General features: G+C 30.4%; 5 protein-coding genes across 8 annotated transcripts; 2 read left to right on the forward strand and 3 right to left on the reverse strand.

Annotated features, from left to right (window-relative positions):
- Positions 1-5,581: 5,581 nt before the first annotated feature.
- Positions 5,582-13,306, reverse strand: LOC106123462 (ikaros family zinc finger protein). 4 transcript variants are annotated; one of them, XM_013319801.1, is made up of 7 exons: positions 13,219-13,306; positions 12,540-12,665; positions 11,659-12,170; positions 11,274-11,584; positions 10,937-11,064; positions 9,790-9,969; positions 5,582-9,369 (listed from the first exon to the last, which is right to left on the reverse strand). In XM_013319801.1, exons 2-7 carry the CDS (start codon positions 12,612-12,614, stop codon positions 9,130-9,132), a joined length of 1,446 nt encoding a protein of 481 aa, XP_013175255.1. In that variant the 5' UTR covers positions 12,615-12,665; positions 13,219-13,306; the 3' UTR covers positions 5,582-9,129. The 4 variants fall into 4 exon arrangements, with proteins under 4 accessions (XP_013175255.1, XP_013175257.1, XP_013175254.1 ...); XM_013319803.1 differs by having other exon boundaries at positions 11,283-11,584; positions 12,949-13,294; XM_013319800.1 differs by having other exon boundaries at positions 12,949-13,293.
- A 761-nt stretch (positions 13,307-14,067) lies between these two features.
- LOC106123590 (transmembrane protein 184C) lies at positions 14,068-17,497 on the forward strand. The gene is made up of 6 exons (XM_013319998.1): positions 14,068-14,598; positions 14,715-14,954; positions 15,085-15,366; positions 15,585-15,687; positions 15,832-16,006; positions 17,047-17,497. The coding sequence occupies exons 1-6, from the start codon at positions 14,336-14,338 to the stop codon at positions 17,310-17,312; spliced, it is 1,329 nt and encodes a 442-aa protein (XP_013175452.1). The 5' UTR covers positions 14,068-14,335; the 3' UTR covers positions 17,313-17,497.
- Positions 17,498-18,731: 1,234 nt separating this feature from the next.
- Positions 18,732-21,795, reverse strand: nSMase (neutral sphingomyelinase). The gene is made up of 6 exons (XM_013319526.1): positions 21,506-21,795; positions 21,263-21,436; positions 20,866-21,049; positions 20,344-20,498; positions 19,694-19,886; positions 18,732-19,476 (listed from the first exon to the last, which is right to left on the reverse strand). The coding sequence occupies exons 1-6, from the start codon at positions 21,541-21,543 to the stop codon at positions 19,021-19,023; spliced, it is 1,200 nt and encodes a 399-aa protein (XP_013174980.1). The 5' UTR covers positions 21,544-21,795; the 3' UTR covers positions 18,732-19,020.
- A 268-nt stretch (positions 21,796-22,063) lies between these two features.
- On the reverse strand, positions 22,064-24,170 carry LOC106123328 (oocyte zinc finger protein XlCOF19). The gene is made up of 7 exons (XM_013319580.1): positions 23,731-24,170; positions 23,525-23,637; positions 23,264-23,434; positions 23,038-23,189; positions 22,831-22,957; positions 22,555-22,654; positions 22,064-22,471 (listed from the first exon to the last, which is right to left on the reverse strand). The coding sequence occupies exons 1-7, from the start codon at positions 23,836-23,838 to the stop codon at positions 22,277-22,279; spliced, it is 966 nt and encodes a 321-aa protein (XP_013175034.1). The 5' UTR covers positions 23,839-24,170; the 3' UTR covers positions 22,064-22,276.
- A 267-nt stretch (positions 24,171-24,437) lies between these two features.
- On the forward strand, positions 24,438-26,581 carry LOC106123284 (uncharacterized protein C6orf106 homolog). The gene is made up of 5 exons (XM_013319524.1): positions 24,438-24,853; positions 24,935-25,048; positions 25,251-25,477; positions 26,005-26,114; positions 26,422-26,581. The coding sequence occupies exons 1-5, from the start codon at positions 24,684-24,686 to the stop codon at positions 26,449-26,451; spliced, it is 651 nt and encodes a 216-aa protein (XP_013174978.1). The 5' UTR covers positions 24,438-24,683; the 3' UTR covers positions 26,452-26,581.
- Positions 26,582-26,872: the final 291 nt, after the last annotated feature.

The following is a 26,872-nucleotide window of genomic DNA, read 5'->3' on the forward strand; positions in this document are numbered from 1 at the left end:
CCTAATCCATCTCTAATTTCTTTTTTAATGTCCTTGAATTCATCTTTAAGTAGGAAGCAAATATGTATATTTGTCCTACTCATACCTAAAGAACTTTACACGTTAGATCCTCCCGCAAGGAGTGAAAGAACACTATTATATTCAACGCACAATACAAAAGTCCTGCAAGAGATCTGATAGATCTCGTAATGCAACGAACGTGTTAAACAGTAATTTAGTTGACAATGGCTACTTAATAACTTCCTACTTTAAATATATTGTTAGCTGAGGGTGGAACTTAAAAATAATGGTGGGTTGATGCCAATATAAGAGACCGCACCCTCATTTTCGGGACACACTCGCCACCGAACACTGAAGCCAGCGGAAGCTCTGCCCGTTTGACTAGCCAAAATAATTAATCATTTTAACTCTGATAGTTGATCAAGTTAATGTTATATTTCGAAATTATTTAAGTGTTAATTTAATTCAATCTTTTTTGTTAGTTTTCTTATTAATTCAAAAAGTACTGTAGTAGTGTATAAGAGATTGATTTTTTAATTTTCCCTGCTTCTGATCCTTAAGACTGATCACTTCTGAAAGTGGAATAGTGAAACTCCCACGTCCTTGTTTGTACATCCTGATACGATGTGTTTCCATTGTTATTTCTTTAATTGGCTAGTCATACGATCAGAAACATATTTTTGGAAATTGTAACTACCCTTGTTTAAAAGGACAAATTAACCCTTTGTTTTCGGTGTTTCGTATAATATACGTAAGTAAGACGCGATGTGACTGTGTGATCAAGTTTTATAATGTCAACTTTGGTGAGTACGTTCCAATTGTTTTCTTCTCCGCTATAAATAACAAATAGAAATTGTATTTGTTAGCTTTTTGTGTAAATTTTAGAATGGCTCAATTTTAATATTTTGTCGTGTCTACCCTATTGATCAATTATTTACTGTAACTTGAATGCCTGGAATTACGTCTAATTTTAAATACTTGCTAAAAAAAAGAAAACATGCCTAATAAGAGGCGGCAGAGTAGGAGTCGGTCGCGAAATCGCAGATCGCATTCTAGCCAACATGATTCACGCTACAGACGACGTAGCCCTTCAAGCAATATTTTAACCGAAACAATGCAACAAATTTTGAATAGATTGGTGTCATTAGAGGAACAACAGGTAGTGTCTTCGTCTCAACGAAAGGAGTCTAGTGGCCGCGCTGCAGTGGAAGTAGCCAAGTCCGCGGTGCCTGTGGCAACCATCAGCGCCGAGACGTTCCTGCCGTTGAGCCTGCCGTGTCGATGCCGCCGCCGTTGCAGTTGGGCGAAGCTGTGACTGCGAGCTCGCTTCAGGCTTCAACGACTCCGTCCTCACCGGAGCGTCCCGCGAGCGCTACGTCAGTCCAGACCAGCGCCGCCGATCGCATCATCGATGCGATACTATCCATAAATATACCGGTGAGATCTAACCAGTCTTATTATATTTCTAATTTGGTGTGAAGAAGTAGACCGTGCTAGGTCTTCTAATAATTGGAGTGATCACGAATGTCTTTCTCGCATTGGCAATTGTTTACAAGGAGATGCTAAACCGTGGCTCAGTGAATGGGTAACGAATGACCGCAGTTGGAGTAATTTTAAAAACGAATTTAACACGTTAAACGCCACTCCGGTCACCGGTGACCGGATCCCTGCCTGCATTTAAGCGCCGCGTACGACACCTGTTACCTTATTAAGTTTTTTTTATAATATCTGCGGAACCCAGCTTCTGATTGAACCCTAAACTAGATATATTTTGAAGATTCGACATTATGCATTTATTTCCGTTAATAAGTTTTAGTGATTTTTTCTATTTCTACTATGGCGTTTACGTGTTAAGCCTTTATGTCTTTATAAGAATTTTTTTTATAATATTATTATATTTAAAATCTAACCTTATTTGATAAGAATATTATAGTTTCAGTGTGAATTGTGGAATGAAGTGTATTATAATTTTGAGAGTTAGAAAGCTGATGTTTTCTTCTGAGAAGATTTCCAAGAACCATGTGGTAATTACATTGTGTTTTTTAATACAATAGTACCATATTTTGTATTTTTTGTTGTTTTGACTATTATTCTATCTCACTACATATCAAATAAAGTATCAATGAATACACTTGATATTTTATGTACGTAAATAAATCTTATTCCACATTTTATATTAAAATGTTGCTAAATGTTTTTATATTCGTAATTACTTAGCAAAAGTCAATGAAATGAAGGTTCGCTTTGAAATTGTATAGAAGTTCTTAGTAAAATGAAAGGTAATGCTTCACAAAACCGAATCAAGCCAAATTTCCATTACATATGTCTTAAACGATAGGGAATATTCTTACACTGTTTTGGAAGTTTTTTTTGGAGTCGTAAGTTAAGTTGAAAAAAAAACGAAGAAAACTACATAGGGTAAGTTAAGTTTGGAACAATAACAAAAAAGGAACAATAGAAAAGCGCAGGATAAGTAAAGCTAGGTTTATAACATGTAATAAAACACCAAAAGCAAACTGGAAAGGTTAGGTTTGGAACATTTTTAATACCATAAAAAACATCGAAAATGCGAAAATATTTTATATTATAATTCATGTTATTTTATAAAAATTGTGAGTGTCAGCATACCTGTGACTAAACTGAAAACATATGAAACAATTTTATTATCTCACTGAAATAAATTAAGACCCCGAAAAAAAAAATCTTCATAGTAATATATTCATCTTCAAAATTATTATTCAAATGTTAAAAGACTTTGTTTATTGTTGTGTTTGGGTCGGACTTTAAAATGGGACTGTGACTCACTTTCCAATGACAAATTGACCGAAATTTATTATTAAAAAGTACACATCTTTAGGTTTGTTTATAATAAAATTATGAATAACATCAACAATGTATGATCGTATAAAAATAAAGATATCTGTAATTGTTTATTTTTCTAAATAAACTAAGTTACCAGCAGTTACATCCAACCTCTGAAGTTTCTATAACTTATTAAATAATAAGAATAAGCTTTACAGTTATAATTAATTACAAAGGAAGAACATTGTATGAACAACTTATCAATTTTTAATACTTTCTGTTTTAAGGTGTGAAACAAGTAAAAAGTAGTAGAAAACATAATCTATGGATTCACAGAAATATAATTTTAATAAAGATAAAATTTTACAGTCTATTCATATTTAAAAGAACTAAATGTTGAACTAGAACTTATGACCTTTTGCTGATTGCTGAAAAATAAATTTACAATAAAAATTGATGAAAATAACATAAAAAAGTAATATAAGTACAAGACATATGCCAAATTCTACATGGTAAGTGGTAAATATTAAGTAATTCCCAAAGCACATATTTCCAGCAATTACTTGAACAATTTTAACCTTTTAAATTGGCTTGATATTTAGTATAAAATGGTTTGCTAAACTAATTTCATTTATGATTCTATCATAGACATTTCACAAAAATGGGCAGGCAATAAAAGTTCCTATCTGTACCTGTAAAAACTAATCACATTTTTTTTACATGGTTTGTGTGTTCCATCGTTGTAGAGAATTGCAAAGAAGTTTTGTAAGTAAAGGGGAAGAGATCCATTTAATCAAAGCAACCACTTTTTTTAATAAGGTATGTAATTAGGTGAAAAGCAATAATTAAATTGATTGTGTTGTACACTTGAATCAATTAATTACCATTTCATTCTGTTGCAGATGAATAAATGCACCTCTTCAAGTTCTACAGAATTATTAAATGAAGGAATCTGCTTCAGAATTACTGACTGCATGTCGCTGCAACATCTGTGCTTCAAAGTTTGATTGTTTGTAATATTGTAATTCTAAACTAAATTTGAAAAATAACTTATTATATGGAGTAGTTTAACCGCAAATCTAAAAAAGAGTCACCATGTTGCAGGAAATGCTAGTAACTATATTAATGTCAATATTGTTATATAGATGTGTAACCTGTAGATTTAGTGTTTTATATTAGTTTGATGTTAATAATATGACAATTTTTAGTAATATGTATTAACTTTAATATAAAATATACACTAGCATAACAAGATTTTCTCGAAATTGGGAAATGCAGTGTATAGAAAATAAAAATATAATAAAATATAGGGAATTAAGTATCAAGTACAAAAGATAAAAAAAAATACCATTTAGTGAAAAATATGAAACAAAATTAGTTTATTAAATTTGGATGTTACAAATATCACAACTTATAATAAAACAAACCGTTTTTGAACTAAGTAATAAAAAATAAACAGAGATTGTATACAATTTTCTTACAAGTAATTTAAATTTCAACACAGGTACTTTACCCCTAAAATGATGCCTCCTAAGCTCATTATTTTTCCTCGTTAAGGAATCTATAGGTTTCACATCTATGGAGAATAGTAATAACAAAAGAGTTAATATGCGGAATCTTTAGGTTCATGATAATTTTATGAATTTATTTGAGAAACTTAAATATTGTATTCTATTTTTACATTACATTATATTTAACATGACTTTTACATTTGCAATGTTTTGATAGAAAAAGTTTGGATTAGGGGACTATTTGGAGCATCAGCAGTGCAGTTGGCGTTTGACCGGATCATATTTTACATATCCAGGTACGATCTCCGCTATATAGTAATGCGTTCTTCGAATTTCATGATAACATCCATCCGACATTCTTACTGTAAGTACAAATCGCATACAACTGCATAGAAATTCAAAGATATGTGTGGAGTCAACCAACCTTCACTGGCTCTCCGTTGTTGAATAAAACCTAGTCGCATTCTTAAGGGTAGGCTCCGAGCTCCTCAGTGGAATATAGTGTGTCCGTATAGTGAGCTTGATGATGACGATTTGTTTTGCTTCAATGCATATTGTCTTGTTAGCAATTTTCTAAATATTTTACCAACAGATAGGAGCTAATTTCTTTCCAGTGCTATTCTATTTCTCCCGACGAGAGTGGCACTACTACTCCAGTTCTATCATAAAATATGAGCTGTCAAATAAACAAACTGGAACAAATAAGCATTTATTATAGTTGGGGTATTTTGTTGGTGAACTAAACAATAATGGTATTATTACGAAAGCAATGAGCATTATGTTGCGTTCTTAAAATATGTTCGCTTTAGTCAGAAGAATAAATTAAAGTTGCAATTAACGAAATTGTTTTATTTTTCCAAATTGTTTTCCCTCGAATAATACTTTCAAACGTTAAAAAGGAAACTGACAGATAGATTTTTTTTAGGTTGGTAGAAACGTAGACTTGTTCATAATATTGCTAGCATTGAAAATGACAATTTTTATTCTCCGTTTGTGTATCTAATTAGTCAAGACTCCCGTCTCTTATTTTATATACTCTTTGTATCACACTCATCCATCCTTACATCCATTCGATTTTCCACACACATCCAATGGTAAATTTCTTGCCATCCTCGGCTGACAATAGAATATTGGACCAGGGCTTTACATTTTGGCGATACTCAAGCTCCAATTAAATTTAAGCCATTTTGTCATTTTTCCCAGCATAGCACATTCGTCTAAATGAGGATATTCATGAAGGGAAATAAATAAAAACCAAAATTAGATATTTTACCGCATAGTTTATTAATATTTCAGTAGACCCTTTACCAAATTATTTATAAGTAAATAAATATAACTACATACTTGGTAGTAAGTACCATTCCTTTAGCATACGTCATCAGAGATGATAGGACGACAATTCTTTTCAACCGCAAATAAACTTTTATCATAAAAACAAGCAAAACAGCTATATCGCAAACATTTCACTATACATACATATATATATATATATATATATATATATTAATAAATAACATTTCTTTTATTTTGATATATTCTCTCTTTGTAAATATATAACTCTGAATGTGAAACACATTTTCACACATCTAAATATTATAATCTGTTTAAACAAATTTCGAAAAAATCTTATATAATTATACTCTTTCAATTATTACTGTTCTAAGGCACAATCTGCTAACATGATATCGTATCTATCACTCATTATTCCGTACCGATTGCTTACGAAAATTAATCATCTTTATTAGTAAATATGTTATTTCTTAACCATAACACAATAAATGTAACAGAAAAAAATATCAACGAAGTTATCAATCTCTCTACCTTTACAAATAATTGCTTTTATAATGATTTATCTATCTTACAAAGTACACACATAACAACTTAAAACAAAATTATAATGTTGGTAAGCTGTGATTTGGTATTAAGGTGAGGACTGCTATACTAAAGCATTTCTGTTTATAACAAGTAAGAGTATATCCATTGAAACCTGTTCAATATATATAGCCTTTGACTGCAATGACATGTATATAAACATTATTGTATCTCTTGTTACAAACTAAATGTGAGGTAGAGATGGGTCTTTGACGGTTTAGGTATCAATTAATCAAAGCATTAAAATACTTTTTTTCAACTAGTTTACTAAAAAGTTGAATTCCGACAGCGAAATGACGATTAGTAATTGACTCCTTTGTAAATTTACATTGAATTCAACTAGTTGAATAATAAACGATTAACAGTTGAAAGTTTATCATTATCAACGGTTGATACAACTAGTTGTTTAATCAAAGCCCATCCCTAACATGTGTTTATATGTCAATACAAGACTCAATGCAATCAAAGTCTACAATAAGATAAACATTTATCTCCAAGGTCTTCAAGTTGTAAAGACTTAACACTTGTTCAACCAACTAATATATTTCTGAAAATATTCATTAACATGGAAAAAGTTACCGTCTTAAAATGTTTTCGTTTATAATTTTGTAATTAAAATACGTTATTAAAAACTAATTATTTCTTTACTTATATTTGCATATCAAAAACTTTATCCATGCCAACAAATATTACTTTTACCTGATAAATTTTTAACAATTATAATAAAACACACCCGTGGAATGTATGCCAAACTATGTTTAAAAAGGGATTTAAAAAATACTGGTGTATATCAATTACTATTTTACTTTGTAATTATATAAATTTATGGTATCTTTGTGTCGATATCTCCATTATATGTTGCTACCACACAAAAATAAAAATATTTACCACAAACAATGAAAAACAATGGCCTACTGCTGACTAAAATAAATCGAACATGAGTTTTAAATTATAAGTTTTGCATTAATTAAGTAGTAATTAAAACATTAACACTCAATATTCGATTTATTAGAGTCGCAGTACAGCCATTTATGTAGACACTTCTATGATTCCATAAAACTCTTCAATTCAGAAAAAAACATTTTATAATTAAGATCTCTTCTTAATTTTATTCTATAATCTATAAATATATTAACTCTATTAAATATTAAAGGCAATATCTATCGTTAGATATGGACGGATTAAGTAAAGGCGCCCAATGGGGTTACCAATTAATATTAATAGCTCTTAAATAAATCTATACTATGTCGCGGTGTAGCGGTAGGGACCATATTAAATAATCAAGTCTACATATAATAACCAACAATGAAACAGCATAATATAAGAATCTCTATAAATAAATATTTCGCTCGTCTCAGGTAACTCACTAGGTCCACATGTCAGGGACGGACTACCGTACACCGGTTAAAATCTACTAGCAACGTTATAACAAAACAAAATATATAACTTCGTTGGTAAACATAATTTCAGTTCCACACTAAGTCAATTTTGTAAACTTAACAGGCAAGACCACAACCGATATTAAGTACTTATTAGCTACAGGAATGTGAATCTCAGGTTAGGGATAACTCCAATTGGAATGGATCGGATCGGACCAATCATATTATGAATATCCAATTCAAATTGCATCAGTGCTAAAACATATTTTATAACTACAAGAAAATAGTACCGCAATTTTATTATCAACCAGTTTTCTACTGATTGAGCACCAAACAACAAATAGTAATTTAAAAAATTGTCAATTTTTTAAACAACTTTTTTTCTTCTAATAGCAATTTAAGTCGTTGCCAATTAATAATTTAGTAATAATAATTAAAAAAAAATATATTATACAGGCACCGGATACAAGCACGCGTTAACTCGTGATAATCATAAATCTTGAGGAATGTAAAAGAAAACTATACTTTTGTGCGAACAGATAACATAAAATTCTTCGTATATGTTGAGCCTTGATCAAATCATTGAGCAAATGCCATTTCCCTACTAGTTTCCTCTCATTTTAACTTATTAATAAGGCTGATATTTTTAAGTACATGTTTAGTTCTAAATGTTTGTAATTTAGAATAATAAATAATTAACAACATAATATTTTTTAAATTGTACATTAAGTATTAGTCGTGGACTTGCATCACATGCACTAAGACAACATAAAATGGAATGTAGAATTTAATTCCTGTCTGTCATAATAATCACAATAATCAAAACAATATTGGGAATGTAGGCTTAGCCTTTTCTAATAATCTTGTCAACATTGAAATGTATAAATATATTAATTTGTACACTCTTCAATTTAAGTTTTAAAAACACTTGTAAAATTGACTATCGCACCAAAATACCTCGTAATAAATTTATTTTCGAATGTTCACGTACTGTTAAGTACTTTAAAATAAAATAAAAACAATAAATAAAATAAAATATTATAAAGACAAAAAAAATTCAAAGTATCACTTCATTTCCCCACCAAAGACTCTGGTATTGGTCGAAAAATCTCAAATAACATGGAATGCATCTCGTTACAATGGAATGTAAAATCTCGTCAATTTTTTTTTTACTTTTAGCTAAATGAATCCACATTGTACCTAAAACTCCAACTATTTCATACCCTTTAAATATTAAAATATCCATACAAATAACCAATCATTAACTATGATAACAACTAAATAACTTTCAAAGTAATTTGCACTTTTTTTTTTATAACAGCTTCGGGGGGACGTTCAGCGTAAGACAAATTCGAAGACTTTCACCTTGGCGTGCTGATAAAATACACATTTTAAAAAAGAAACAATAAAACGATTGGAATAATCCTGAAGTGCATTAAATGCGTTAAAATCGACATCAAAAGATGGAAGGTGAATTGGCTTCGAAGTGTTTACGTAATATGCACAAAAATTATGCGAAAAGTGCATTGCAATCAATTGTAGTCGAACGGCCCCCCTGCAAACAGTCATTGATGACTTTTGCTTAGCAAGTGGGAGTTGAATTCGTACACATTGCAACACTGTTCCCCGCAGATGTTACATTTCCATGGATTGGAGTCACAATGGCATCCCTTGTGTAGGAAGTATAATGTGGAATCAGGGAACGTAATGGAGCAGAATGAACATACGAGCGAGGAAGGCATCATGGCTGCGTCGCCGTGAGTCGATGTTATCATACCGCCCTCTGATGGTGAAGCTCGGGATGCCTGGAATTCAAATTCAATTCTAATGTTTCAAATGTAAATAAAACTTCCGAAAGACTAAAATTAATACTACAATCACCGGTCTCTATAAATGGAACTGTTATGAGGCGGGGTATTTTGTGCCTATTTGATTTTCGGCATTTTGGCGCAGACTGTTGTGATTTATAGCAGTGTTAAGAACTCTAAACAGATACATAAAAGTCAAAAAGACCTATCCATTTATATAGATAGAATAAACTAGGCCAGGGGTAATCAACTTGAACAAACCAGATATGTATTGTTTACTGAAGAAAAACATATGCAAATTTAATCTTACAAAATGACAGTAGACTTTTCCAATAAAGAAATTGAAATAATTTAAAGAAAAGAGACACTACATATAATAGAAATAAATATCCTAAAATAAAAATTAAATACACTTACATTATTCCCTCGAGATCTGCCTCGCGCCGATATGCGTCTACGTAAATCCTCCCGCAGCAAGCTCTTGAGCGGGGAGACTTTGATCAGAGATGACAGACTGGAGGACACACCGCGCTTGTCCATACTGTTCGCTTCACCGTCACGTTCTCCACTACCTCCTTCTTCCTGGGTGTTAGGTTCCTGAAACATTTTATTTTTACTAATATTATAAATGCAAATGTTTGGATAGATTGCTCTTTGTTAGAAGTCGTCTTCAGAATGACTGCATAATTCTCGCCGAAATTTGGCATAGGTAATTCTAATTAAGTTTTTTTAAAATTCCACGCGGACGAAGTTGTCGGCTACTGCTAGTAATGTTATAAATGCAAAAGTTAAAATGGTTAAATGCTAACATCCAAGTAGAGGGTATCTACACAATCTATCATCACAAGCCGTTAGGCTAAAGAGATCTCGATGAAATTAAGCACATATGTACAACACAATCTGCAAAAATTCATTAAGTTTTTATTAATTCGCACGAACGAAGTCGGGAGAAACAGCTAGTCTTCCTATAAAGTTCTGGCTTATGGAGGTTGTCCGATGGAATTATTGTCCAGTTTCTTTCCATTATTATATTATAACAACCTCAATAAGATTACTCGGTTATCCAGGTACATTATATATTAAAATATGTAATTTTTTTATAATGATTACTATTAAAATTGTCATTACCATTTCATTTCTTCATTTTCAAATTAAGATTTAAGAACATTACATTAATTAGATAATTATCCACTCTTAATCATTGTCATTCCATTCTAACAATTATAAAATTGCTCAAGCATCTCATTATGTTTTTATGTAATAATTATGTATGTGAGCTTGTAAGTTAGAAAATATACCCTTAATACATTACTTAATTTAATGTTACTCAAGTGTTGAGCTTAAAGATCAAAAGATATACTAATATAATAAGTGTGAATGTTCAGATGGATGGATGGATGTTTGTTAAAAGGTATCTACAGAATTGCCCAACAGATCTTGATGAATTTGTCACAGGCCAGTTGAGTGGTCTGGAAGAACACATAGACTACTTATTAAATCTCTTTTAATTAGTCGCAGACGGAAAATTGTTATTAATAAAACTAGAAATGTAAATATTGTTTACCTGTTTTATGGGTATGAGAGTAATTGATGGTGTAATGTTGGTGGGAAGACCTGCTGATAAGGAGCTGCTGGCCACGGCGCTGTCGCCGGACTGCGGTGAACTTGGGCCTTCCCCATTCATTCGTGAATCTGATAACAATATGTTACTAAATTAAGAATATAAATTAATTGAAATGATTTCCTCCATTTTAATTATGATTTATCACAGTTTATTGAACAATTATTTTATTATGACAGCTTATTACATTCAATTAAAAATGCATCATTAATAAAATTACTTTCATTACTCATTAATTACAAAATAGAATAAAAGTATTATTATTGTAAAGTAAAATTACCTGAATTACCTAAATGGTTGGACTGGCCTGGTGAATATGTTTCGTTATTATCAGGCATTGATATTTCTACATGAGGTGTCAAATAATGCATAGGTGGTGTAGCATTATCTACAGATCGCTCTCCATTACTGTCACCACTGTCCGAATAAGCTGCAGCAACGGACACTGACAGACCGGAACCCAGAGACCCTAAAGCGTTAATAGTACTAGGGTCCATTGCACCATCGGCATATGCTGCATTTGCAATACCAGCAGCCAAGAGTGACACAGAATTATTCCCTGGACCAGGATTATCTAAATCAATGCCATGCCTGTAAAGGAAAAATATTATTAAAGACAATATTGCTAGAAATATAAATATTTCAAAATAAAAACTACATTTTACCTGTTGAAGAAATGACCTCTCAAGCTCTTCATAGTAGGAGCACGGTAGCTACAGAGTGGGCAAGTCTTAACAAGGTCATGCTGACCGACATGTTCATTTTGAAAATGTGCACGCATAGCAATTTGTCGCTGGAAACCTCGATTACATATTGGGCAATGATATGGCAAGCTTTTTGTGTGAGTTGTAAAGTGTTCAGCTAAATGATCTTTCCTGAAGAATCTTTTTTGGCAAACGCGACACTCATATGGCTTGACACCAGTGTGTCGCATTTTATGCCTGCGCATGTTGGCGCCATTTGAAAACTTCATATTGCACACATCACATTCAAAAAGTTTTCGGTGCGGTCGCGCATCCGTATTTTGTGCCACTGCCACATTGTTGTTATCTGGAGAACACTGGGCCATATGTGTAGTTAATGCTCTACTGCTTAGTGTACTGAAACTGTTGCATGTTGTACATTTTAATAATGTACTATTTGCCTTCCTTGATGTATCTTTACTTGCAGTCGCTGCCTGAAATTAACAACAATAAAAACTAATAAGTGACAATATAGATACTGTAAATTTAACTTGCACAATGGTATGTGATAACCAATTATAATTAATAAACTCTATTAGCTATTTGCTATTATAATTATTGCATTGAAGTAAGAGATATTGTATCAACATTGGACAACACATAATAGTGAAAAAAGAGAAACAGGTTGATGTAAATATTTGTAATGATTTTTTAAACATAACTTAAAACCCAATTATAAGGATAAATTGTTAATACTTTCAGTATGTACTACTGGATGTACACTACCAAAATATAAACACACTAATGAATTAAAAAACATTTGTAGATAAAAAAGATACAAGATTTTCAGATGAAATACTGACCGGTTCATTTTTAACTGTTGTTAAGTTCGGCGACACCGTGCCTGAATCGGCCTCTGTTTCCCCTTTTGATGACATCACATTACCAGGTCGCGGCCTTTCTGATCATCACTCTCCCTCCTCGCGCGTCTACGAACATAAAGTACAAAACTCGTACCACATTCTCTATTTCTCACATTTTAATGTTTTAACACGACGTAACATTTGCTCCGTAATCAAAAAATCACGATATAATTAATCTGCAAAGAATGGCGAGGTGACCCATTTACGAAAACATACGAATTATCGACTCGCGATAGTCTATTTATAAACGTTATCTATTGTATCCTATGCTTATCCCGTACAACCAAAGCAAAATATGTAAACTAAAACATTAATGTTAAAAAATAAATGACCAACACAATTTGCTTACTTGATAGTCTGTCTTGATACGTCGACAGGCTGAACAGCGGTAATTTAGGGAGAGATCGCTATGTGGCCTAATTCAATGCTTGAACTCTATGCACAAAATACGTGTTACGCGAATAACTGTATGTGAACGAATAAGTGGGTCTCTACCATAAGCTCATATTGGTTGAACACAAAATTAAGTTTTCACACTTAAATTACTTTATTTAATTTGTATTATGTATGAAAAGAAATCACAAACATTTAACCATGCCCATTCTGTAGCACTACCTACTTTTGCTTGACTGCGAGACGAGACTGCGATGAACTGGACTGCGATGTGTTCGTTCGCATTCAGTTCGGAGCAGGGCTGGATTTAATCTCTCGAAAAACGTAAAAAAAGTTACCTATAGTGTATTATGTAGTGTGTTATTTGGCATCATTTTACAGTTTTGAGTTGGTTTTGAGAAAATTTCTGAGAAGAATCCGAAATTCCCATATGAAATTTTATGGAAATTATGTATAATAGAATATAAATTGTGTTTAAATATATTTTTCCTTTTAAATTGGAATTCATAAATTGCCGACATTTTGTGTTGTATGGCTTTAGTTCCAAAAAATATATGAAATATTGATGAAAACTGTTGTTATTATATAAATTTATTACTTAATTCAACCCTGGTTCTGAAAAATCAAACTGTGGTTCAAATATTTTTTTTTATACGAAATAAGATGAAGAATTAACACAGTTTTGCTTTTTTTTTTAATATTTAACAACACTTGCTTTAAGGTAGGTTTTCAGCAGGTTACAGCACTTTTAAACTAAATTCTAGAGATTTAAACTGGACACTGACTTCCCTTCAAGATTAAGTTCATTACTTTTTTGGTGATTATTTTTATATTTCAAGTACCCTAATTAGCTATTGTAAACTAGATGAAATTTAGTGGCAGTAAAAGTTTTTAAAGATTTGGTTTAAGCTTTAATTATATACCCCTTTTCATGTTTTTAGTCTGCGTCAGAATTGGACCAATATAACCTGTTGGCTTTACATTTTGGTTTTGGTGGAATAAATTATCTGTGTGTCACAAACATAGTACTCTACAAATACTCTTTGATTTATTTACTCTATGAAACTGTCAAACTTCAATATCATAAAAAAAAACTGAAACTGGAATATTGACGATTATTCATATAGATTTGGTTTTTGTGATTATCATTAGCGTAATATTTTAATGGTAAAATAAGATAGGAATAAAAACAACGAACATTTTCGCGATACAAACAGAAGAAAATTAAGCAAATGTTTTAGGAATGTAGTATTTTTTTTCTTAAATTTACTACATCTGTTATGATACATTACAAAACGGAAGCATTTTTTAAAAAACTTACAACTTCTGTTTAAACATCTAAAATGTGTTCTCCTTCAATCTTATCATTCTTTAGCCAGTGGAGGCTATGGATTCGGCCTTTCTTTATTGCGTTATATTTCATATTAGTTATTATTTTAGTACCGTTATTGGTAATTCATTCTATAAACAATGGGTTTACGAAATCTGACCAAGGTTCTTTAGTTGCTGGTGGATTTGTTTTGATGGCTTTACCAATATCTATATGGCAAATAACGCAACATATTGTTCATTATACGAAACCATCGTTACAAAAGCATATAATCAGGTAATTCAATTAAAAACAAGTTCTTATTATGTAGCTTATTCTTTTCCAGTTCTTCTAAAATCTCTTATAATTCAGTTTCTTATTATTTTGATTGATATGTTTTGTACATGTTACAGAATACTATGGATGGTTCCAATATATGCATTGAATGCATGGATAGGTTTGGAATTTCCTGAGCAATCAATCTACATGGACTCCTTAAGAGAGTGCTATGAAGCTTATGTGATATATAACTTTATGATATATTTATTAAATTATCTAAATGATGGTCAAGAATTGGAAGCAGTGCTTGAAACAAAGCCTCAAGTCTATCATATATTTCCCTTATGTTGCTTAACACCATGGGAAATGGGGAGGTAAGTAATTTTTTAATACATTGAAATGAATAAGAAAAAGAGCAAATAGTATCTCTTGAATTATTTTAATCTTAAAATAGTTTTTTGTTATATTTTTCTTTTTAATGTTATAAATGTTGCTTGTTTTCAGTGAATTTGTGCATAACTGTAAGCATGGAATCTTGCAATATACATTGGTGAGACCTCTGACTACTGTAATATCAATGATATGTGAACTATGTGGTGTGTATGGAGAGAGTGACTTCAGCTCCAATGTAGCCTTCCCTTATATAATAGCCATAAACAATCTGTCACAGTTTGTGGCCATGTATTGTTTGGTGTTATTCTATAGAGCAAACCGTGAAGAACTTAAACCAATGAAGCCGATCGGAAAATTTCTTTGTATCAAAGCTGTTGTTTTCTTCTCTTTCTTGTAAGTTTTATTAATATGCTTATTACTTATAACTTGTTGCTGTCTGATTTTCATCTTCAACAAAGGTATTTAAGTTGATAGTCCATTTTCTAAAATATATCAATGCTATGTTTACTCCAAACTTTATTTTCTAAATGTTTGGTAAATATTTGTAACTCCCAATTTCCTTATTTAAAGAATGTTTAATATCTAGTGTCTCTTGTACTTTGTTTTTATAGCCAAGGTGTCATCATCAATATTTTGGTATTCTGTGGAGTGATATCAACAATATTTGATATATCTGACCAAGATAAGATAAAAGTTATATCTTCAAAATTACAGGCAAGTATATTTTGAACTTTTCATTGTTTGTGTTAAAGCATCTATTGAAAACAGTTACATCTCATACTGAATCTATAAAGAGATGTAACTCTTCACTTTGGATGGCTCATGATAAAAATATTAAATTGTAATTCTCTGTTATAGGATTTCCTCATTTGCATTGAAATGTTCCTGGCAGCCATAGCCCATCACTATAGTTTCTCATACAAACCTTTTGTTTCTCCATTTGACCCTGATCGCTCCTGTCTAGGGTCGTTCTTGGCAATGTGGGATGTTTCCGATGTGAAACGAGATATAACAGAACATCTTGGTGTAGTTGGTAAGTAAATAATTTAACCTGTTTTATTGATATAAATGCATTTAATCTTTTTTTATTTTAAGTTGCTACAACTTAAGATGATATTGTGGTGATTTCAGCAAAGTAAGCTGAGTGAACATTTTTATTTAGTGAAATTCTTTTCATTTAGGTACTAGAAATGTAGGCATTTTAATTAAGTTCCTAACTATTTTGGAAAAGCAGGGCCTTCTATATTGTTGAATTAAATTTTATAATGTTTCTTTAGTAAACAAAATTATTAGCACCATTCGGCATGGACGTTCCCGTGTCAGCCGGCCGTCCGTACCCGCTCTACGTCGGGGGGCAGTTTCCGTGCAGCCTCATGTCACTATTTCCTGAAATCTTGATTATATTACTATAATTAATTAGGTCTATCTTCCTTCCGTATACCTGAGCTAGTTTTCTATTCATATTAACCTTCCAAATCAGTCCAGCTGTTTTGGAAAATGACATGAAACAAAAGCGGACTTGTAGACAGACAACTATTTTTTAATTGTTTTTTGTTATAAGTAACGCAAATACATTATGTGCCTGAAATATGAAAATTTTATTTCGATATAAGATACTCCACTTTTATTTATTTGTACAGAAGATCTAAAATTACATGAATTATGTGTTATCAATATAGAATTAGTAAATAGTAAAATAAACTTTGCTAGACCATTTGTATATAAATGCATTGTAATAATTTGATATTTTAATAGATTCCTGTTATTTCAAAAAGTCTCATAATATGTATAAATACATATTGTCAAACCTCGAATTTTCTTTTTAATAACAAGATAAAATGTTTTCGTACAAGTATAGCAGAGTTATTTCATGGTAAAAAATTAATTCTGAGTATTCGTGAAATCTGATTTACATAACTACCTGTTGAGTTGTACTAAATTATTTATATAACTGGTTGTTAAACTGTATAAATAGATAATTTAAACATTTTCCTCCATTGATGGTATGACGTCATATGGTTTTTCCCATATACTTGATCTTTCAAAGGTTGTAATGACTAATATTTTTTCCAGGAAGTACATTCAGTAGGCGTCTGCGAGGCAAATCTATGTATCATATGGCAAGAGGTTATGATGAAAGTTCTAGATTAGTGACTGAACCGGTACCGTCTAGTTCTGCGCCGAATTTGACAATGGACACGGAGCCACCAAATGTTGATATACGTTCAACAACATACGGTTCAATAGAGAACACAGTAACGACAGGTTCATTGAACTCCGAGACCGAACCATTGCTTGATATCACTGAAGACACAAACCGAATAGATCCGAAGGTCTAATGTCTAAGGTATGATATAAAAAGAGATATTTTCGCTACTATAATAAATTTCCTGCATAATATTAAAGTGATAATTGTAATGCATAAGTTGTTTGTTGCATTCCCTGTGGATATTTGTAATTATTATTCTGTACTTAACCAAAGTATTATAATAATAATGTGAAATGTAATATTTCTTTCGATAGATCTTGAAGAATTGTTTTTTTTTTTACCTATTTAATTATAATTGTTTATTTTTTTGTAATGACAATACAATGTCATCAGTTATATGTTCATTTTGACACTTTAAATTGTATTTGCATGAAATCCAAGAAATTATTTACTATATAGATTAGCTAGTCATCGGATCTAGATAGTTTATAAGAAATATATTAATACATATAAAAATTTGTTTACTTATGTGATATATGTTATATATTGATGTATACAATAGTTGCATATTAATAAAGTTGCATACATGTTTTTTAGTTGCCTAAAATTTACTTATGTAATTATTTATTTGTATGCATTTTATGTTGTGATATTGCACTTTACTGTTAAATAACATTTAAATAAAGATATCTAATATGTTTATGTTATTATAATTATTAAAGTAATACATGATAATTTTTTAATCAGCGTTTTATTTTCATTCAATAGCTTTTTATGAAATCTTAGTAATATTATAAATGCAAATGTTTAGATGGTTGGATGTGTAGATATTTGTTTGAAAGTATCCCCGGAACGGCTTGATGGATCACAAATTAAATTTGGCATGGATGTAGAACATAGTCTGGAAGAGGCTACAGACAGTTTACAGACAGCTAGTTAAATATATTTATTAGACATAGGATATTAAAAGCAAAGTTATAATGTGAGTATATATTTATTTAAAAATTTATTATTAAGCTTACATTGAGGACAGTGTTTTCGGAAATATTTAGTTATGTTCCCTACATTGATATAAATACTGCAAGTTGTGGTGTATATCTAGCAAATATGCATCATATGGTCCCAAATATAGGCAATTGAGAGCTCTTAATATTTAATCAAATTAAGTACTTATTTACTCAAGAATTAACCTTAATCCTTAATAATACTGAGCATATGGATTATTGTACTATAAAAAATTCAAAATTTAAACTATTAGTATGCTAGATAAATTTAATGCACTAGCTTATAAATACTATTTTTATGTACTTGGATATGATATGTTTACTGTTTAATAGTACGCGCCGGACTCATCGCAAACACGAATTAAATAGATTAGCTACTGATGATGGACAAAGCGCTATGTAAAATCATACAAAGCAAAGTAAAATACTTGTACACTTCACATATGTAATGTAGTATAGATTGATTCTATTTATATTATTTGTTCTAAGAAATTATGTTTAATACCAAGTGTAAAATAATCTTTTTTGAGATCTTTTTTTTAATGAAGTATTGTAAAAATTGCTTATCTAGCATTTATAATGTCTGTCTGAGGTAACTTGATTATGGCATAATATTAAATATTTATAAATGTAAAGCTTAGCATTTTCTAAATAGATATTTGTTAATATTATTCTAATATATTCTATTTTATATCTTAATTACGATTAAGCATATAAGATTATGTATATATACAACATTATGTAATAGCTTTGGCTAAAGATTTGTACAAAATACGTGATTTGCATTATGGAAAATCGAAAAGCTAAATAATTATAAACTTTTAACTAAAAAAATTAATCCAAATATTTCAATTCATTTCTAGTTCTATTAAAATTCTCTAAAGCACTCAAACCCGCTTTAAGACTGTTCATTTCAATTTTGTTCCATATTGTTCCCATGATTATATAATAGAAACAAAAACCTGTTATAACTATTTTAACGAAATCAGCTAGAATATTATGAGGCCAAAAACCTACCGTGCCTAATAGGAACATGAACAAAAGTCCTCCACAGGTTAGAAATAGACGTTTTGATTTTGTAATAGTTATTTTAGCATCTTGACATACTTTTATAGCTTGATCAATTGTGTTATCAAACCGATCTTCAGCGCTTTGTTGTCTTTGACTGGTCTTTTTATCACTAATCTCTCTTATTCTTAGTTCTAATGAAACAGCATTGTGATCGGAATAAGAAAAGTCTTCACCCGGCACTCTGTCTTCAAGTGGATTCCCGAAATTCACAACATCAGCCTGAAATATTTCAACATGTTTAAAACAATGTTCATTCTGATAAAACTAAACAAAAAAAGATGACAAGACTTTTTACATGTCAACCATTTATCCTGCCTGGACAAAAATTTGAATTCATTCCGTTTGAAAATTAGTGAAATTCTTTTTGAACAGGAATTTAATACATGGAAATTAACAATAACAATTTAAAGGCAACAAATTACTAAGTTAAAATTACCTCCCAAGAATTATTGAGTTTGAACAGTATATGATCAATTCTTTTTCCTTCTGGTGCTGTTTTAGTCATCTTAGCATCTGAATAACTATTGTTAATATTATCACAAGTGCCGGATGCTTTAGCAATGGCTGGGTCATTGCCTTCACACTTCATGACATAAGGATCCAATAATGCTGGCAGTTGAGTTATTAATCTAGAAAAAAAAAATTGTTAGATTAACATTTTTGTGTAAAGCAACAACAGGAATAAGTAATAGTAATTTAGAATAATAGTAATAGGTACCCGCGGTAATATTTTTCCTCATTGGCATGTATTTGCTCACATCACATCCACAAAATATGATTTTTCTTATAATATTACATAGAAACACTTTGAGTGTTTTATCAATTGTATGATATAATGATAACATTGATCACAAACTGAGTACCAAAAATTGTTAAAGGTTAAAGTTCGAGTAATGATAGATAAAGTAAAATGTTAATTAAGTAATTATTTTGTTCCAATAGCAATTGATTCATTCCTACAGTCACAAATATTTTCAAAATTAATCATGTAATGTAAAGAGTTATCATTACATATTACAAAATAAGGTATCACATAATTATATCTCATAACTCTTATCATCAGATGGGTTAAAATATAAGTGGTACCTGAAAGACAAATCACCAGGAGCTGTGTTCAAATCTCCAGCGAGTATGGACACATCAGCAGGAGATGTGGTGAGGTTAACAAACTCCGCAGTGAAGTATGCTTGTAGCACCCTGTGTGCTAGGTACATGTCATCTTCATGGTATTCTGCGTGAAGCTGTAAAGATGAAAAAAAAATAATGGATTGGAAAAAGAGCCAGCAGCAAAAATAAATAGCAACCACTGATCATACACATTTGCATTATGTTAAAAAGATGCAGGCAACATATGCCTTCTTTTGACATACTGAAAAAAGAATTTGCAGAAAAAAGTATATAGTATGAGGTAGATAAATGTATTATAATTTATACTTTTAAGGATAGGTTATTTATCCACAACATATTTTCATCAAAGTTTAAGATAAAAGACTGGGTTAAAAGTTGCCCAAAAATAAGTATTGAAATTATTTCAAATATAAATTGAACCAACAATCTCAAGCCTAGCGATATACTAAAACTTTACTACAATATTGTAAAATGACTTACATGTGTGCAATATACATTTATGAGTTTGTCTTCACATCTAATTCTACATAAGCCCACTCCCTTCCCTCCAAACCAATCACCATGATGTATCTTATGGATATAGCCATTTAGAGGCCACTGATGGAAAAACACATCCTGAATCAGCCATTTAGAAAATACACATAACCCCGATCCCAGAACTCCACTGAAACATGTGTAATTTGTTATTTACAAAACATGCTGGATATTTATTGTAAAAGAAATTAGTATAAAAAGCTTGAATAAATTTCATGCAAGCTGTGAATATATAAAATTTCTTAATACTATGCCTGGCTAGAATAGCATAATGCTATAGAAAGGATAGTATATAAATTAAACTTTAGCCTTTATCTCTTATACAACATTATTGTATATTTACCTATAAAAGTAATGAGAGTAAGGAAGAACTTCCTTAAGGCTGTCTTTTAAGAACAAATAGTCTTTTTCACTCCAAATCTCTTGAAGGCACACAATGTTATGTGAACTATGCATAAGATATTTTGCAATCGCTTCGATTCTTTCTTTGCGATTTTTCGATACAGCTGGTATTCCCCTGAAATATTAAAAACATACAGTCTTTGATGGAATTTAGCAATGATTGAAAGGAAAGATTAATATTTACCAGCAATTCAGGGTGAAAATATTTAAAGTGAAGTCCATTATGTATTGATATTTACACTTTAATTAGTTATATTTCACGTCTGTTATTTTATAAATGACTAGGAATTACAGAGACGATGGTATCTGTTACAAGTTAAAAAATATATATTCTTGTATTGTATAAAAAATATCAGTACGTCTTAATAAGAAATACAGTAGGTACTATGTATTTCTTATAAGAAAAATCCTTGCGTGCGTGGAATAACGAGATTTCAATTTGAACCGAATCAACACCTGACATCGGTCTGCATGACATTGACATTTTGCGTTAATCCTGCTTGTGTTGTGTTGCTATTGTTTAAAGTATTATGCTGCGTTCAGAATGATACTTTGTAAATATAGTTCGTAAAAGGCGAAATTGAAATATGTTGTTCTTATATTACAATTCTCATTGATTTTACAAAGTGTATTTAACAACCTATTAAATATGTTAATTAAGATTAAGCTGAAACACAAAAAGCGAGTAGTCTTATATAAATAAAATACATTGCGAGGTTTGGGAAAATAAAAAAAATTATGGCTTTGTTGATTGGCTTAGAGTATCCAAAGTATTTTATTTTTCTGGTCAGGCTATACTTAAACTAAGAATGTCTCCGTGTTACTAGTATACTAGATCTTTACTCTATCCACATTATTTCTTTATTTATGATTCCAATTAAAAAGAGAAGCTTTTAGAATTCTTTTGAATTGAAGAAGAATATTGTTTAATTATCAAATGTATCTTTCGAATAAATTATTCATATTTTGTATTGTTCAATAGTTTACATTTTTCAATATCCGCTTCAGTTAATCCAGCAAGTTTAAGGGCAGTCGACATTTTTAAAGTATCCTTATCCTTTCTGTGTTTACGTCCATTTGCTAATGATTTTACTTTTCTTCTTGGCACAACTCCATTTTCGTGTATTTTTAAATGCTCTTTTAATTTTGCCTAGAATAATATGTATAAATTACAATAATGAAAAAAGTTAAAAAACTAAATTCATGAGCTTGAATATGAGTAAAAAAAAATACCTGACTGCTATAATCCGCTTGACAAATGTTGCAAATATGTTTGAGTTTCTTATGTTTTACTAATATGTGTTGTGTAAGATTACTATTTCTTGAGTAGCGCCTGAAAAGAGTAACAAAATTTGTATAGAGTAAAAAAAATTGGAGAGTGAATTTTAATTACTTTCGCGCGCTTTTACGGTTCGAAAACCTTCATGCTCCATTCTGAGAAATGTAAAACCTTACTTCTCTACTCTCTTACTAGTAAAACATAAATAAAATAATATAATTTGTAATAACCTGAAGCAGTCTGGGTAAGGGCAGGAAAAAGTTCTTCTTGGGTTTTCAGAATTTGAATGTGATTTCAAGTGTTGGATAATGTGAATTCTTTGGGTATAAGCTCTTCCACAATCTTCACAAATGTATTCTGAAAAACAGAATTTATGCCATAGCAAATAACTTTAATTACAGTATAAAAATAAGGTTAATATTGCATATTGTACATACTTTTGGCACAGTGTTCGGATTTTCGGTGTTTTTGGTACCTGGACCATTGGTTAAATATTGAGGAACATTCATCACAGGTATAAGTCTTGTGACATCTCATATGTCTCTTCTTTTCATACAGAGTTATAAATTCTTTTGAGCAAATTTCACAACTGAAATATGAATAAAATATAAGATAACTTTAATGTCTCATGTTTTGTTTATTTATCAAGTAATAATAACAAACCTGAACGCTTTAACTCCATTATGCATATACATGTGAGCACTTAATTGATGTTTCTTTTTACACTGTGCTTTACAATGATCACAAACAAATGGTAGACTGACTACATGTTTTTGTCTTATATGCTTCTTCAGATTTTGTCTATTTGAATATGTTTTAAAACATTCCGGGCATCTGTAAAGAAAGAAATAATTTTAACACTTAAAACAAATTGATAATTTTTTAGTATTGTTGGTGTAAATTTCTTTGAATTTGGAAAAATACCTGTATATAATATTATTTTTTTCTTTTTCATGGGCACTGGCGATATGACGATTTAAATGACTTTTATTTGAGTAAGCCTTACTACAATTTTCCCATGTGCATGGAAAAGGTTTCTGTAACATGCTTATGATAAAATAATTTAATTTATGATAATGTTAAAAATGTTTGTTTTGAAATAGGCAAAAATGCTTAGTAATATAACTTACAATATTTAAATGACTTAGCAAGTGTTGCTCTAATCTGTATGGTCTATTGTATTTGTTCTTACAGCCAGCTTGAGTGCAAACATACACTTTTGCATCTTTATTTGACATGTTTATAATCTTAGATAAACATTTGTAGTCAATAAATTAATTTATTTGTAAAATAATAAATTATGTCTAAGTATATTTTATCATCTTCTTAAATTAAACACTGTCCTTTAGAAAGCAGTCTTGCAAATAATAAATAATAAACTCAATTGAAACAATAATCTTGTTCATTATCTCGATGGACTTATCTATTACTAAAGAAAAAAAAACACTGCAAGTATGCAAACTGATTCAAATCCACACAAAATGTTAAAATATATTCGTATTTCGATGTTCAAAATAATGTGACAATTTTAAATTCACAATACAATTGACATTGGCGAAGGCACGGCATGGTAGTGACAGATGTCAATTCAATTATCAAGATTTGTGTAAATGTACATGTTGCCAACATTTCTAAATTGAAAAAAAATCTCCCACATTAAATATCATATGTTTCCTAAATCATGTAAAATAACTCTCATTTAATATTTATTACACATAAAAAATTTACATTCAACTGAGACTTCTATAAATCTATTTTTATTTTTAGAACAGCGTAAAGCCCTTGGAGCGGTACTATTTTACATTTAAAAATGGCTACATTTTTGTGTAAGTAAATGACATGTGTGTCAGTTTACATTGCCCTTTCATTCGGATTATTTTTCACAATAAATTTACAACATACTTGCATTACATATTTTTTCTGTGTCATATAATTCAATTGGTTTTAAGCTTTCATTAATTTTTATTTCAACGTACCAAGAAAATAGATTTAAACACGAAATCTACATCAGCTGTCGTACGTAAACAAAGGGAATGTCAATGGTAGTGGAGCACAAAAGTGCGTTGTGATAATATCAAACATAATGGATGTGGACGGCTCAGCTATTTCTGGGGAGATAGACCAAAATTTGTTATTACAGTTCAGTTGTATGAATACAACTGACCGGGAAGAACTGATAGGACAAATGCAAAGATTGTTGGGACCCAGTTTAAATTATAATACAGCAAGTTTCTTTCTGGATATGAGTAACTGGTAAAAAAAGAATTTAAAGTGTTTTATATTACCTCAATGTTGTATGATTTTATATTATTTCAATTATTTAATCTTTTTCAGGAACTTGCAAGCTGCTATATGTTGTTATTTAGACTATAGTTTGCCTCCAAAACTTCCATCCATGTCATTAAAGAGTGCTCAAAATCCTGAAACTGCAGTTACCCCAGGTTCTTGGTAAGATTCGGAAGTAGAACATTTTATTTTGATTAAAACCTATTTTATGTTTATACTTTTATAAATGTTGTCTAAGACAGTATTATTTAGCTATAAAAGTTATTACACCAAAGACATTTAACAGTATCATTTTTCGTCTATAGGTTCAGTTAATGATGTCATTAAAACAATAAGCTGATAATGTTAAAGTTTCTGATTACAGTTTTGAACAAAGCTGGAGTATTGCTAATACAGGAGCAGAAGCGTGGCCTGGAAGCTGTAGACTGATACATGCAGGGGGGGAACATTTTGGTGCAACTCCGACGTACCTCCCTGCCTTACCTCCAGGACAATCTATTACTGTGACCATGAAGTTACAGGCACCAACTACACCTGGTATACATAGAACTTATTTCCATGTTGTGACTGACAAGGGTGACCAAATAGGAGGTAAAATCTTATAGTTACTGATTTAGTGATAAAAAATAGTATTGACATTCATTTTTAATTGGCTGTTTGTAAATAAGTCCATAGTTTCAGTATGGCATTTTGATAATAATTTTTTTTTACTACCTGTTGCCCACAACTATATCTGCTCTGAGTAAAAAAACTTAAATAGAAGTCTATGTGTTCTTCCAGGCTATGTTCTATGTCTATATCAAGTTTTAGAGAGATCCATGCAGCTGTTCTGGAGATACCTTCAAACAAACATCCATCCATCCAAACATATACAATTTTAGTAAGATTTGCACTTTCAATGAATAATTGAAATGTGTATATTTTTTTTTCTAAATATTATTATACAATCTTTAAAAGCATAGCATGTTCAAAGTAAAATTTTTGGAATCTTTACATTTTTTTTAAATTTATCAAATGCAATAAAAAGTGTCTTGGGATTTCACAATACAAATAATTTTTATTTTCCTTGTGCAAGACAAGACATATGAGCCCCAGGATAAGTCTTTGCTATATTTCAGATACATTATGGGCAGAGGTAACAGTTGAGTCTGAAATGACTTTAGCTCTTGCGGAGCAATTAGCAGCTCTGCCTGTACCTAGTAGTAGATTGGATGAGGGTATGTCTCAGGTTTGTATTATTTTAATAATTGTTGAATTAAGAATCCTTTATAGTCTTTAATAATTTTAATTATTGGAAGTAGTTTGTGCTGTTTCTTCAATATTTTATTAAATTTAGGCATTGAAATCCTTGCTGGATGCAGTTAATATAAAATGATCCTTTATTTTTAACCGTATTCATCTTCGGTTTGAAATTTCAATTCATAAAGCTAACTTAGAATTAGTAAATTTGACTTAATTATTGTTTTATCTTAATTTAATTCAACAAAATAGGCTACAAGTTTCAATAAACCCGTTTAACATTTTTTAATTTCCAGGTGCCATCACAAGATGACCAAATGTGTTGATGAATTGAAAATGACTTATTTTAAAATCCAGTCTTGTTACTAAATGCATCTTAATTATTCAATATAATACTGTAATAAGGTTGCTATAGTTTTATAGACTATGCTGATAGCAATATTAATTTTGTCTTAATAATAAATGGGGCTAATAAAGTAAATACATTGTACAAAATGCTATTGTAATATACAGTAGAAATGTTTAATATCTATAAGGCAATAAGACTTGTGAATTTGTTACTGTTTTAATATTATAGTAAATATAAAAACTTATTTTTTCATAGTAAGATTTAAATGCCATTTAGTAAATTTTTGGGGTTTCATTTGTAGATTTAGTTTATCAATTTAATATAGCATTGGCAATTTTTGATATATACTTGTGTTAATATATATTAATGACTCAAAAACTGTTGTTTCAATTGTAAAA

The sequence above is a fragment of the Papilio xuthus genome, unplaced genomic scaffold (genome assembly GCF_000836235.2).
Source record: "Papilio xuthus unplaced genomic scaffold, Pxut_1.1 DF826115.1, whole genome shotgun sequence".
Taxonomy (NCBI): Eukaryota; Metazoa; Arthropoda; class Insecta; order Lepidoptera; family Papilionidae; genus Papilio; species Papilio xuthus.